A 12,888-nucleotide genomic window follows, 5' to 3' on the forward strand; every position below is an offset into this window, starting at 1 on the left:
AACCAAGGGTAGTGGGTGAAACCCATACCCAGCCCCTGAGAGGCAGAGACTGGGGACCATCCCTCTTCGTCGAGTCCAGGCAGCCCCCACCTGCCTGCGCGTCTGCTACAGGGTGGGCTGGGTGCGGGCATAGGCACACCCTATGTGCATCTCCCTGGAAATCTGCCTCTTTCAAAGAAAACAACCAAACAAATGGCCTGCCTGCCTGCCCGCCCGCCCGCCCGCCCGCCTGTCAGTCTGCGGCTGGCAAGGTGGAGGCGGCGTCTCAGCGAGTGTCTGGAGCCCCATCTGCCTGTGGCTCAGGTGTGAGCAGTGGGGCTAGCTATTGAGGAGAGAGAAACCAGGAAGGGGAGAGAGCCACCAAAGAGTCCAGAGCCACACAGCTGACCTGGAGGTGACAGGAGACGAGCAGAGTTTGGGCTTCAGGATGCCATTCCAGCCCCCTCTGCCAGCTTCCCTCCTTACTCTGTTTCTATCCCCTACCCCCCAAGCCCACCCCTGCACGATCTTCACAGTGCCCTAACATGGCAGCAACGGGGCAGAGCCCAACCCAAGGGATCCTCACTGCCTCCTCCCATCCTCGGTTGTTAGGACCTGCTGTGGTCGGTTGTGTACTCTGCCCGTCAAGTGTCCCTGGAAAGTTGGTCCCTCTCAACTCACAGCCCCTTCCTGATTGTTGTCGAAGGTTTAATGACTGGTCTTGGGTCCGGGACCTCGACCCCCGTGACCAGCCCCCTTCCCTCACAGACGGACACCGAGGCCACCCAGCCTCCCGGTCCGCGACATGCATGAAGCCCTGTTGGCAGAGCAGGAGGGGAGGCCTGTCAGCAGCATATGGCTACCCCGTAGTTCTGTTTGACTGTCTCCTCAAGCTGCATATCACGGCCGATGCCACCTCCCGTGCTTGCTACTCCATGCTCACTATTTATGATGTACTCTGAGGCTCCAGAGGGTTTCCCTGCCTGGCGCTTGTCACCGTGCCCTTGGTCCTAGGGCCTTTGCTGCCAGCACTCATGTTACCCAGGCAGCAGTTGGCCCGTAGCGGTGGTTGGGTTTACTTCCTGTTCCTTGACACCCACCCCCACAACTAACTGGTGGGAGTCGCTGGAGTCTGCAGGGAAGAGAGGGACAGCCCCCGGGATGTGGGACCACTTCTACCAGCAGAGACATGGGACAGAGTGCCTGCCGTGCAGATGTTCAGACCTGAGTTCAGATCTCTAGAACCTGTGTAGGAGCCAGAGGTGGAAGGAGCCCTGGGCAAGCCGGCTACACCAGTGGAGCTCCGGGTTCAGGGAGAGCAGGGTAAATATAGGGAGTGCAGTTAAGGAAGGCACCTGGAATCATTTTGCACACACGCACGCACGCACAGACATATGCATATTCAGGAAAAGAGGCCATGCAAGTGGTGTTCAGCGACTCTCCGTATGGTTCTGTTCTTATCTTACCCCAGCTGGCTAAGGCTGCCCCAGTCCTTGCCTTTGGGGGTCTCGGCTCTTAATAACACAGGCCGCCCATAGAGCCTTGGCCTCATCTGTGGGGTTGGTCAGCGAAGGTGACGGTGACGCAGGCACCCTCCGCCTCTTCATCTGTAGCCCGGCTCTGGCTCTCTGACCCAGTCCCGCCATTCTGGCTGAATAGCTTCAGTTAATTACAGCGATGGCCGACCCGCCTGCCCCGGCAGCACAGCGAGAGAGCACAGGGCCGGGAGCCAGGCGCCAGCCTCACTAATTGGCAGCGCCTTGTGAGGTATTGATCCCAAGGCTCTCGCTGGTGAGCGCTGGCCTCTGCCTTCCACCTCCAACAGGATTAGGCTGCTAATTGTCCATGGCCGGCCTCATCCTCTCTGAGCTAGCCCCACACCAGAGCCTGCTTGCCTGCCCGGCATTACTCCCTTGCTGGGCCAGGCTGGGAAGGAACAGAGTGGGGACGAGCTGGCTGACTGCCTTGGAGGTTACCCCTCACACAGACCGGGGTCCAGAGGAACTAGGAGGGCCCTGATTACTGACCCTGAGGTGTCCTCTGATCCTCCCTGAGGAGGGTCATTTCCGCTACTCATCCCAGCCCTCAGTGGTGGTCCAGCGTCTGCACGCACCTGGATAGTGTGTGAGGCGGCCTCTGATTTAGCTGGTGGTAGCCTTCTGTGTGTGGGAAGTGGTAACTGTTATTTTTTTTTTTTTTCCTTGTTCCCATGTGCCGATAGCGCGATCCTTGCCCTTGTGTTAGTGTCTGTGCAGTGCGAGTGAGCTGCTGTTCACAGGAGCTGTCAGGTAGGGCCGGGCAACTGTCTGTTGGCTGAAGAATTGGTGGCTAAGTCCCCCTCAGTGAAGGGCAGCAATCTTGAGGCAGGAATGGAGTTCTAGCTGTGGGAAACCCCACACAGCAGAGGGGGCCAGGCGATGCCCAGAGTCTGCAGAGAGAGAGAGGAGAGAGAGAGAGAGAGAGAGAGAGAGAGAGAGAGAGCTTGAGCGCGTGAGAGTGAGAGCGAGCTGCACGCTCAGGGTGCTGGGCCTCAGGGACAGAGCAGGCATGGCTGAAGGTTATAAAAATGTTCCGAATTGATGGTGGCAGTGATTGAGTGCAAAGTGGCTCTGCAGAGGTGGCTTTTCCTTTCATCCCAGGGTTCAAAAGGGCTAGGGCAGGAGGATTGCCGTGAGTCCAGACCAGGCGGGGCTCCAGAGTGAGATCCTATCTCAAAAGAAGGGGGGTGGATCGGTAAAATGCTTGAGGACCCGAGTGAGCCCTAGAACACGCCTGTTTGGAAGGCAGGCCTGGAATCTTCTCCCAATCTCACGCCAGGGAAGTGAGGATGTACTAAGCCCTAGGGCTCCCTGGCCATTCTGTCTAGCCGGACTCAGTCGAGCTCCAGGCTGGTGAGAAAAGCCTGTCTTAGAAACGGTAAGCGGTGCTCCTGAGGACTGCACCCAAGGTTGTGGTTTGGCCTCTGCACGCAGGCTCGCACACATGTGCACCTGCACACACACACACACACACACATTTCCGTACACACAGAGATCAACAGCATATAAGACGTGTGCATCACACCGTGGCTCTCCTGGGAAGGACCGTGGCACACCCGAGCAGATTGCTTGAGGCAGGAGGAGGATTCCTAAAATTTATTTGAAAGTGATCGAAACTTTAGCCTGGCATGGAGAGAGAGAGGGACAGACACCTGGGTGTCCGTTCCAGGAAAGCTTGGACTGTGTAGTGAGACCCTGTCTGAAAAGTTGGGTCCCTGCTTCTCTGCCTCCAGGAACTGTGTTCCACGCTCCGAGGTACTGTCTCTGAGCAAAGTGGTCGCCTCCCACAGTATATGCTCCTGGTGTCCTCTCGTGAATGTGGCTGAGGGCCTTGTGGGAGCATTCCAGTATAGAGTAGGCAGGGCTGGGACTTGGTGTAGCCCATGGCTTGGAGAATGCTTCACATCGGACTGCGTGGACTTACTAGACTTACTTCCTCAGGGGTGTTTGGTTGACCAGAGCCCTCACTTTTGAACACTGACAGTGGCTGGCATTGCAGGCCTCGGGTGTGGCTTTCCGGCTCTTAGGTTTTCTTGCCTTACAGAGGGATACCCTTCTACTGAATGCAGGGAGGTGTAGGATGCCAAAAACACCCCCCCCCCAACTCATGAATGGTAGCTCACTCGTGCCAAGGTTCAGTCTCCAGGCCTGGCTACACCAACCTGTAGCTTGCCTACGTCAGATCTCAGAAGCTGGCCTCCCAAGCCAGCGTGTCTCTGAGCCTAGCCACCCGTCCTCCTGTGCTGCCGCTTTGCTTCTGACTGACAGTGCTGGGCTGTCACTGTGCTGTGTTCACACTGCCCAGCCTTGGGGCTGGCTCTGCCTGCCTGGGACGACAGAGTTCTCTGGGTGTAGGCAGCAGGTCTGTTGCCCATTTGAAAATGGAGAGTTCCTTCCCTAAGCTCCAGCCTCCAGGCCTCATTGCCAAGGTCAGGTCCTGATAGGTAATCACATGAAGAAGAGGTGTGCTCGGCTGGGACTACACAGGGGCTTTGTACAATTATACAAGTTACATACGGGCCTCAGCAGTTAGAGGCCAAAGCCGTGTTTCCACAGGTAGCAGGATTGTCTCAGGGAAGAGGGGGCTGTGTCAGTGACTGAGATCATCCCTGATGACTCTGTCCTGCTGGAGCCGACACCCCAAGAACTAATCTCTCCCCACCCCCACCTACCTGTCTCTTCTCTCTTGCTGCTGGGGTTGGTTGGGAAGGGGAACATGATGCTCCTTTCTGGGTCGATGGGGCTATTCTAGGTATAGTAGTAGTCATTCAATATGGTAGATATATTGAGGTACGTTGACAGAGGTTTTGGTTTTTTTTTTTTTTTTTTTTTTTTTGGGTTCTTTTTTTCGGAGCTGGGGACCGAACCCAGGGCCTTGCGCTTCCTAGGTAAGCGCTCTACCACTGAGCTAAATCCCCAGCCCCGTTTGACAGAGCTTTTAAAAGAGTGAATACCATCTCAGGTTTTTTTTAAAGATGTATTTATTTTATATGTATGAGTACACTGTAGCTGTCTTCACACACACCAGAAGAGGGCATCGGATCCCATTACAAATGGTTGTGAGCCACCAAGTGGTTGCTGGGATTTGAACTCAGGACCTCTGGAAGAGCAGTCAATGCTCTTAACCACTGAGCCATCTCCCCAGCCCATCTCAGATTTTTTAATGTAAAAATAGCTGCCCACCTCCATGCCTCTGAGAGGCAGTATGACAAAAGGCCAGCAAAGCTGGCTACAGCATGGCTCTGGGTTTCTCCCTGCCTGACTGCTCTTGGGCCTCACTCCCTGTGAGCATTCTGGAATGGCTGAAGTGTGGGTGCGGCTCGTGGCGGTGACACATGCAGTCCCTGAACTTCTGTGTTCTCTCTCCACAGGGTCTTCACTGAGCAGCGAGTCATCTCCTGTGTCCTCTCCAGCCACCAACCACAGCTCTCCGGCTAGCACACCCAAGCGAGTGCCCATGGGCCCCATCATCGTTCCCCCCGGGGGTCACAGTGTTCCCAGCACTCCTCCGGTGGTCACTATTGCCCCCACCAAAACAGTCAATGGAGTCTGGAGGAGCGAGAGCCGCCAGGTGAGTCGGGCAGCCCAGAGATGGGGGCGTAGTGGGAGTGATGGGACAGGGGGTGTCCCTGCGTGGAGTTTTCTGTCCACAGCTCTGGGATGGGGGCGAGTTTGGCCTCTCACCCTGGTCCTCAGTGTCTTCTGCGAGGTGCCCTTGATACACCACCCCCTGAACTGGAAGATGCTAGAATTACGGCAATTCTTACATCAGGCTTCTGACTGAGTACCACACAGACGCATCTTGGTGTATGAGGCCTGACTAAGCCTGGGGAGGGGAAGGGAGGGGAGGGAAAGGATAGCCTATGCACTCCTTCCAAGAACTGCCCCTTTACTTTAAGATGGTATCTTCTTGTGTCCTCTGGTGGCCTTGGCAATAATGACCTCTTTAGGGGTCTAGGGAGACAGATTTACCCAGAGGCACTGGGTTGACACAGACTACACACCATAAAGGGCCTGGGGGTATCTGAGCTTTGGGTCTCCAGGAAGACAATAGCTGTCACTGCTTTGCAGGAGTAGGGGATGGTACTCTTCTAGTCCCTGATCCCAGCACGGGATCTTGTGTGTCTGCAGTCTCTCAGCTGGCTCTGTGTAACCAAACTGGAATGGAGGAGCCGGTGCCCAGACCTTCCCCAGTACTGTGCTGGGCCTCCCACCGGCCTGGCGCCCAGAGGGGGCCTTGCTAATTAAGAACCGCTGTCAGCTGTGGCTTCCCCTGGATTCTCCAGCCTGGTTCCCACAGGGTTTGTACTGCTAGGAAGTACTAATTAAACCACAAAGACGGCGGAAGGGAGGGGAACACCTCCCCCCTGCTGGGCTGGGGCTGGATAGTAAGGGTGTGAGCTTCATCTGCCCCGCCAGTCTGATTGGTGACCCTGGTCCCCAGTAAAGTGCTCAGAACATCCGTCAGGTTCCTGACTGAAGCTTGGGGCCAGCCTCTGCACATTCCTCCAGTGGCTGAAGTCACAGCCTGGGAAGCCTGTCTGGGAGATTCTGTCATCGAATCTCAGCTCAGAGCGGCCTAGATCCACCCAGCCCTGGATTAAGAGAAGTTGTCCCCGGCAACTTCCGGCTGTGGACTCCTCCCAGAGCTTAGCTTTGACCTCAGACAGTGAGTCAGCTGATATAAACCCCCATCTAGCTTCCCTTCCCTAGACAACCAGCTTGCCTGGTGACTGGCTGGCCCTGGCTCTGCTCCTGAGAGAGAAGCTTGTAGGAGGTCACTTCCTGTTCCTGCCTTAGGCCTGGAGCTTCCGCTGACTGGATCCCCTGGCCCGGGTCCAAGACACCTCATGCATGTCCCCTTGGAGAACTAGGAGGTTCCAAGCACCTCTGCCTCGTGACTCCTTTGCCTGGAGCCTGTCACTGTCCTCAGAGGATCCTTCTTACTGCCTCAGAAACATTTAGTAACCCGGAGAAGGGCCACGATGGCTCTGGCTCTGCTCCAGCGGTTCACGCTGTGGTTAATGAGACCTGCTTGCCACCAGGGAGGCCGACAAGCACAGTGGCTGAGCCTTCGATGCTCAGAGCTCAGCAGAGAGTTTAATCCTTTCCAGGAGGGCGGGGGCTGCTCTCTCCCTGGAGTGAGGCATGAGTCACTAGGGGCCTCCGGAGGCCGGCCGCATCCACTGTTGGGAGTCAGGGGATGGTGGCTCCAGGCAGCGAAAGCTGCTTGAGAGATGAATGAAGAACTGAGACTAGCGGGCAGCTGCGGAGACCTTTCTCTAATCACTGGAGAATGACAGCTCTGCAGACATATCTTGTCTGCCACAGCCGCTGCCGAGAGGGTGCCTTGGGGCAGCCACTGCGCCTGGGCTTTTTCTTTCCTTGTCACCCAGGCAGCACCCTAGCCCTCAGATGACCTACTTCCCTGGTTTCTGGCTCAAGTTCGGCTCTAGTCAGGCCACGGACCTGTGGAGCGGGGCATACTGCCCCCCCCCCCCCCGGGGGACCCCTCACGCCGGCCTGAAAGCCAACGTCCTGGTGTGGTGGGATGTGTGCTCCCCCCACACACACCTTTTATGATACTGTGTGAATGTTCCTCCTGAGGAAGGCACGTCAGAGGTCATGAACCCGTGAGGACCCCACAAGGGAACCGAGACAGCCTGCTGCTGCACCCGGAGAAGGAAACAGATGTTGCTGCTCATTAAAAATTCAGTCAGCAGCCTGTCTCCCTCAATTAATCGTGGCTGGCTGTCTGTGGGGAGCAGGAGGGCTTGTGGTAGGCTCTGTGAGAATGGAGGCAGGGAGGTACTGTGGCAAGCTGTCCTCTCGTTGCGCACACAGGGTTAAGTGGTGGTGCAGCAGTGACCCCTCCCCTTCGGGACTCACATATGCTTCGATGATGTTAGCTGACCAGAGGGTGTCACCACAGGCTTAGATAACCATAAGGAGACAGAAGTCCAGGAAGGGCTGGCAGGCCTGTCTCCAGGGACAATCCGTGGTACTATGCTGGCTACCATGTGCCTTTTGGTCACACCATGGGTTCAGCCCGTGTCAGCCAGAGGACCTGGTGTTCCCTAGCGAGTACTGCTGTCTGCTGGTGCTGAACCTCTCCTGCAGTGTTGAGGGAAGGACCTGAATGTAGTACCAGGGGGCTTCTGGCCCTCAGACTCTCCTCGGCTCACAGTGTCCCCCAGACTTTGCCATGTTCCCACTGGTGCCACTCCTCCTTGCCGTGAGGATTCCTCCCTAGTCACAGGCAGGCAGGGCTGTTCGATCTGGTTTCTCCGGGCTGAGTGCTGCTGTGGCTGTTTATACAGAAAGTCTGTGAGACTGGATCTCCCCATGCCCCAGCCCTACTGCTGCCTCTCACTTCATGCCTGAAGGGAGCCTCTCCTGGGGTCTCTAAGTCTATCTGGGTACAAGGGTGTCCCCATGTAGGTCCAGCAGATTGCCAACCACTGGCAGTGTCCAGAGAGCTGCGGGCACAGGCTGGAGTCTTGGGAGAAGCTCTGTCCTAAGGTGCAGGTCCCCAGGGCGTTTTTGCTTGCAGGAAGTGGGGGTTCCTGCCCTGCGGATCCTCTCAGATACCTTATCTTGGGATTCAGCAGTCTGCTGTTTAAGGTTTCCCCGGCATTGCTGAGTTCCTGTGGGAGCTGAGCCAGGGCCTGGTAGACCTTGGTCCAGACCTGCTCACGGGAGGTTTTCTCCCTAAGTATCTCTAAAATATATTAGGGGAAGGATGCTTCTAGAGTATGAGCTAAACACAGGCCTCTCTGAGGACCTGGCTGGCTCCCCAAGACCTAACTCTGTCTTCTTCCCACAGGACTCCGGCTCACGAGGCGGCAGCAGCGGTCGGGAGCGTCTGCTGGTGGAGCCGCCTCTAGCCCAGGAGAAGGCAGCGGGCCCCGCCATCCCCTCCCATCTACTCAGCACCCCTTACCCCTTTGGCCTCTCCCCCAGCTCAGTTGTACAGGACTCCCGCTTCCAACCACTCAAGTGAGTGCCGGGCTGGGGTCAGGGAGGGCTCCAGATAGGTCTGAGGGTTTGCACCAGCTGAGGTGGATGCGTGCTGTTAGCCTCTGTGGCCTGAGCTGCCCTGAGGTCCTTGGCTCCACCCGAGCTTATGGTCCACCCCATGCTGATTGATTTATCACTTCTCGTCCTAACCCCATTTAAGCCCATCTCTGGGCCTGGGGACAAATAGCCCCTCTAGTGTCAGTATCCACTGGTGGGGACCTTAAGGAACAGATAGGTCTAAGGGACAGACAGTTTCCTGTCTGTGCAAGCTGGGCTCATGCCAGGCTATACCTCACTGAGAGGCAGGACCTGATCCTGACGGGAGGTGGGCTGGCAGGGGCAGCCCCGAGCTGCTGAGGAAGTGGGACACGTTACCTCTGCTCACTGCTTTCCTTCCTATAGCCTCCAGCGGCCTGTGCACCATGTAGTGCCCCCCAGCACGGTGACTGAGGACTACCTGAGAAGCTTCCGGCCCTACCACACTGCTGAGGACCTACGGATGTCCTCCTTGCCTCCACTTGGCCTGGACCCAGCCACCGCCGCGGCCTACTACCACCCCAGCTACCTGACCCCGCACCCATTCCCGCACCCGGCCTTCAGGTGAGGCGCCCCACACTCACTGCCCGCGTGCTAATCTGTTCTCGGCAAGATAGAGAGGTGGCAGGATAGAACCTCTCGGGGCAGGTGTTTCCCAGGGCTTGGGGACCAGACATTCAAGGGAGGCCTGGTCCGACTCGTACAGCTTTGTCCAGCTCTGAGTGATTCCTGATGGATGGGCTCAGTACCTGCCATTGCTCCCTGGTTCTCACTTCTCCGCATCCGCAGCCAGTTCCACTAACTGTGGTACTTGGACAGTGTGGTGGAGATCCTGGAGAGAGGCAGGCCATGCCCTCTTCCTCCAGAAGCTCCAAGCCTGACTGACCTCTTATCACAGCAGGTCATGTCAGAGGTCTCTGCCAGCAGCCAATCCACTCTTCCGTTCACTCACCCATGGTCCGGGAAGTCCTAGGCGCTCATATAGTTGGTTCCTTGTGGCCTCTTGACCATGAATGTCCCCTCTGCTTGCAGCCTCTGCTGTGCTGAGTCTGCGGGGGCAGTAGGCTCACCTAGGGGAGAAGCACCGCTCACCTGCCCGGGTCTCAGCCTTTTGCCTGCAGGACTAGGGACCCGCCTCAGGGCTTTGCATCTGCTAGGCAAAGTCATCGTTTGTGACTACTGCCTGGGCACACCAGTCCAACCTCTCTCTACAGGATGGACGACTCCTATTGCCTGTCAGCCTTAAGGTCTCCGTTCTACCCCATCCCCACCCCGGGCTCCCTGCCTCCGCTGCACCCGTCGGCTATGCACCTGCATCTCTCTGGCGTACGGTACCCTCCTGAGCTCTCACACTCCTCCCTGGCAGCGCTACACTCGGAGCGGATATCCAGCCTCAGCGCAGAGAGGTGAGCCGTGTCTTCAGCAGAGGGGAGCACAGTCGAGCATGCTTCATGCCCTCAGCAGGGTCAGGCTCGGTGGTGGGGTACGGTTCTTCGTGTGTGGGTGAGAGGTGGAGAGTCTCGCGTGTGGCTGCCCCGCTTTGAGCTGGGGAGTGGACCTGCCCCTTCTGCATATCCCTTTAGCATGTTGTCCTCTGCTTGTCCCCCCCAGGTTGCAAATGGATGAGGAGCTGAGGCGGGAGAGAGAGCGGGAGCGTGAACGGGAACGGGAGGCCGACCGAGAAAGGGAGAAGGAGCGGGAACGGGAGCAGAGGGAAAAGGAGCGGGAGAAGGAGCTGGAGCGCGAGCGGGAGAAGGAAAGGGAGCGGGAGCTGGAGCGGCAGCGGGAGCAACGGGCAAGGGAGAAGGAGCTGCTGGCTGCCAAGGCCTTGGAGCCCACCTTCCTGCCTGTGGCTGAGCTGCACGGACTCCGAGGTCACACCACCGAGGAGCGGCCCAAGCCCTCAGAGCAGCTCACTCCAACCCGAGCAGGTACTGGGGGGTGACAGGTGCCATCCCAATGCTGGTGAGACTGGGAAGAGGTGTGCTGTGACACCCTCGGTGGATACGGGACACTAGGGAGGGGAGTTGCTGTCACTGCTGGTGGAACCTTTGTTGGTGTTTGCCCTTTGCCATGGAGATGGTGGAAACCAGAGTCACACCACTGAGCCACCCCAGATCTGACCTTCTGTTCTGTGTCAGAATTCTGTCTAAGATCAAAGCTAGTCTGGGACTCAGGCGTACCTCACATTCATAGCAGTGGTCCTACGTCAGCCCCCAAAGTGTTGGGAGTGCCGGCATGAGCCATCCTGATCTTGTTCTGAACGTAATTCATTTCATGAAAACCCACGTGGTTAAGCTGCCCAGATAGCTGTTTTAACAACGGGCCCCATGAGTCCTTCAAGACATGTTCTGAGCCAGCCATACCATATCTCCTCTAAGGATGGAGACATGTTTTCTAAAGTTCTACAAGACTGGGCTTTGAGCGGGGGTGAGGGCAGTGGCATCCTGCAGTGACAGTGTTTCCTCCCACAGAGAAGCTGAAGGACACGGGCGTGCAGGCACCCAAGCCTGTGCAGCACCCTCTGCACCCAGTACCTGCCCCACACCACACGGTGCCCAGCCTCATCTCCAGCCATGGCATCTTCTCTCTGCCTGGGAGCAGTGCAGCCACGGCCCTGCTGATCCAGCGCACCAACGAGGAGGAGAAGTGGCTGGCGCGGCAGCGGCGCCTCCGGCAGGAGAAGGAAGACCGCCAGTCCCAGGTGTCCGAGTTCCGGCAGCAGGTCCTGGAGCAGCATCTGGACCTGGGCCGGCCCCTGGTGCCCACAGAGGCGGAGCACAGGCCCGAGAGCACCAGGTGGGTCCTGAGTGGGGCCTCTCGGGAGGCAAGGGATGCTGGTTCACACTGTCTGTCCGTCCTCCTTTCCCCTGCTATTGGTCCACATGGCCTGCTTCACCTTCTGTGCCCACTCCAGCCCCCAGCATCTGTGTTGACTGGTACACAGGAACCCTGCCAACATAAGCCTCTTGTCCCCTCTCCTCCATGTTGAGAAGAACAATAGCCTGAAGTACCCCGATGCCCATCCCTGGCCCTCCACACTTTGCACAACTGTAGGGAGACCACTCTGAGGCCTCGCTGGTCTTAAACGTTCTATGCTGGACATAAGGTTCAGGTCAAGCCGGAGTCTTCTGGCTCCTCGGCCATCTTCTTGGGCTCCCACATCCGCCGCCATGCTCCCCTAGCTAGGAACTGTTGCATGCTTGACTCTGGCATGCGGTGTGGTTGTTTATCCTCATGCCGTTGAACCTGGGGGAGCTTAACACTGCTCTACCTCGCAGGAGTGAGGGGCAGCCCTGGCAGCTTTGTTAAATGGCTCCTCAGCCAGACCGGGAAGGACCCTAGGGGCCTAGCGATGGCCCACTGGCCCCTCCCCCACAGACCTTGCCTTTGTCTGTGGGCAGCATGAGTCTAAACATTCTGCGTCACCTCAGAGAAATAAATGTGAAGCTTTGGAAAAGCCACTAAAACTGCTTTTTTTTTTTTTTTTAAGATTCGTTTTGTTTTTTAAATTTTTGAGTTTTATGAGTACTGTATTCAAATTCCAGTTTTCCCACTCCCCTCCCCCCAACTCCTGTGCCTCCAAGTTCATGACCTTGTCTGTAATTACTCTTACACGCATACATGTAGCGTATGTGAATGCACGCACACGCACGCACGCACGCACACATGCACACACACACAGAATTTGGTAGCCTATCAGGTTGCTTGTCCTTGGAGGCCCCTCCCCTTCTCCTGTCAGTCTCTGGCTCTTCCCCTGCTGGCGTGTTAGCTAGTGTTGTTTGTCAATGTACAAGTCTTGCTTAGGTGACACCTTCCCTGTCGTGCCTGGATGGCACTGTCTACCAGAGGAACCCTGGTGCCTTGGCCTTGACAGTCTTCCTGTCTTCATGGTGCTTCCTGTGTGTGGGGGGTGCGCTGTAGATGGAGTCAGGCCTGGGTCAGTAAGCCACCTGTCCTGTCTCTTGACCAGTTGTGGATCTCGGTTATAGTCTAAAGCAGAAAGAAAGGCTTGCAGATGCAGCTCCTGCCCAGGCCTGGAGGAGGGAATGGACTAAGTGGTGAAGGGCGAGCAAGGATCCTGGGCAGAACTGGGCAATACAGGGAGTGGGCTGGGGGAAGCTTTTCATGCATCTGGTACAGTAAGCTGCAACAGAGTCCTTCAGGCAGAGCTCTGGGGCTGCTGCAGTTCTGGCAGGAACCACAGGGGGGCAGCAGCACAGCTACCACCCTATGTCTGATATCAGAGCTTCATTGCCAGGAAGAAACGCTCTCCTAGGCATAGGCAGGCTCTCCCCTTAGGAGTTCACACCTA

General features: G+C 57.0%; 1 protein-coding gene across 11 annotated transcripts in view; it reads left to right on the forward strand.

Annotated features, from left to right (window-relative positions):
- The window catches only part of Gse1 (Gse1 coiled-coil protein), a 355,080-nt gene that overhangs the window by 331,750 nt on the left and 10,442 nt on the right, over positions 1–12,888 (forward strand). For all 11 annotated transcript variants that reach the window (XM_087594689.1, XM_087594690.1, XM_087594699.1 and 8 more), the window contains 6 exon segments: positions 4,889–5,088; positions 8,344–8,516; positions 8,940–9,137; positions 9,788–9,979; positions 10,185–10,504; positions 11,048–11,372. In XM_087594689.1, the coding sequence (XP_087450815.1) occupies positions 4,889–5,088; positions 8,344–8,516; positions 8,940–9,137; positions 9,788–9,979; positions 10,185–10,504; positions 11,048–11,372 (1,408 nt within the window).

This window comes from Rattus norvegicus, chromosome 19, assembly GCF_021556685.1.
Source record: "Rattus norvegicus strain SHRSP/BbbUtx chromosome 19, alternate assembly SHRSP_T2T, whole genome shotgun sequence".
Classification (NCBI taxonomy): Eukaryota; Metazoa; Chordata; class Mammalia; order Rodentia; family Muridae; genus Rattus; species Rattus norvegicus.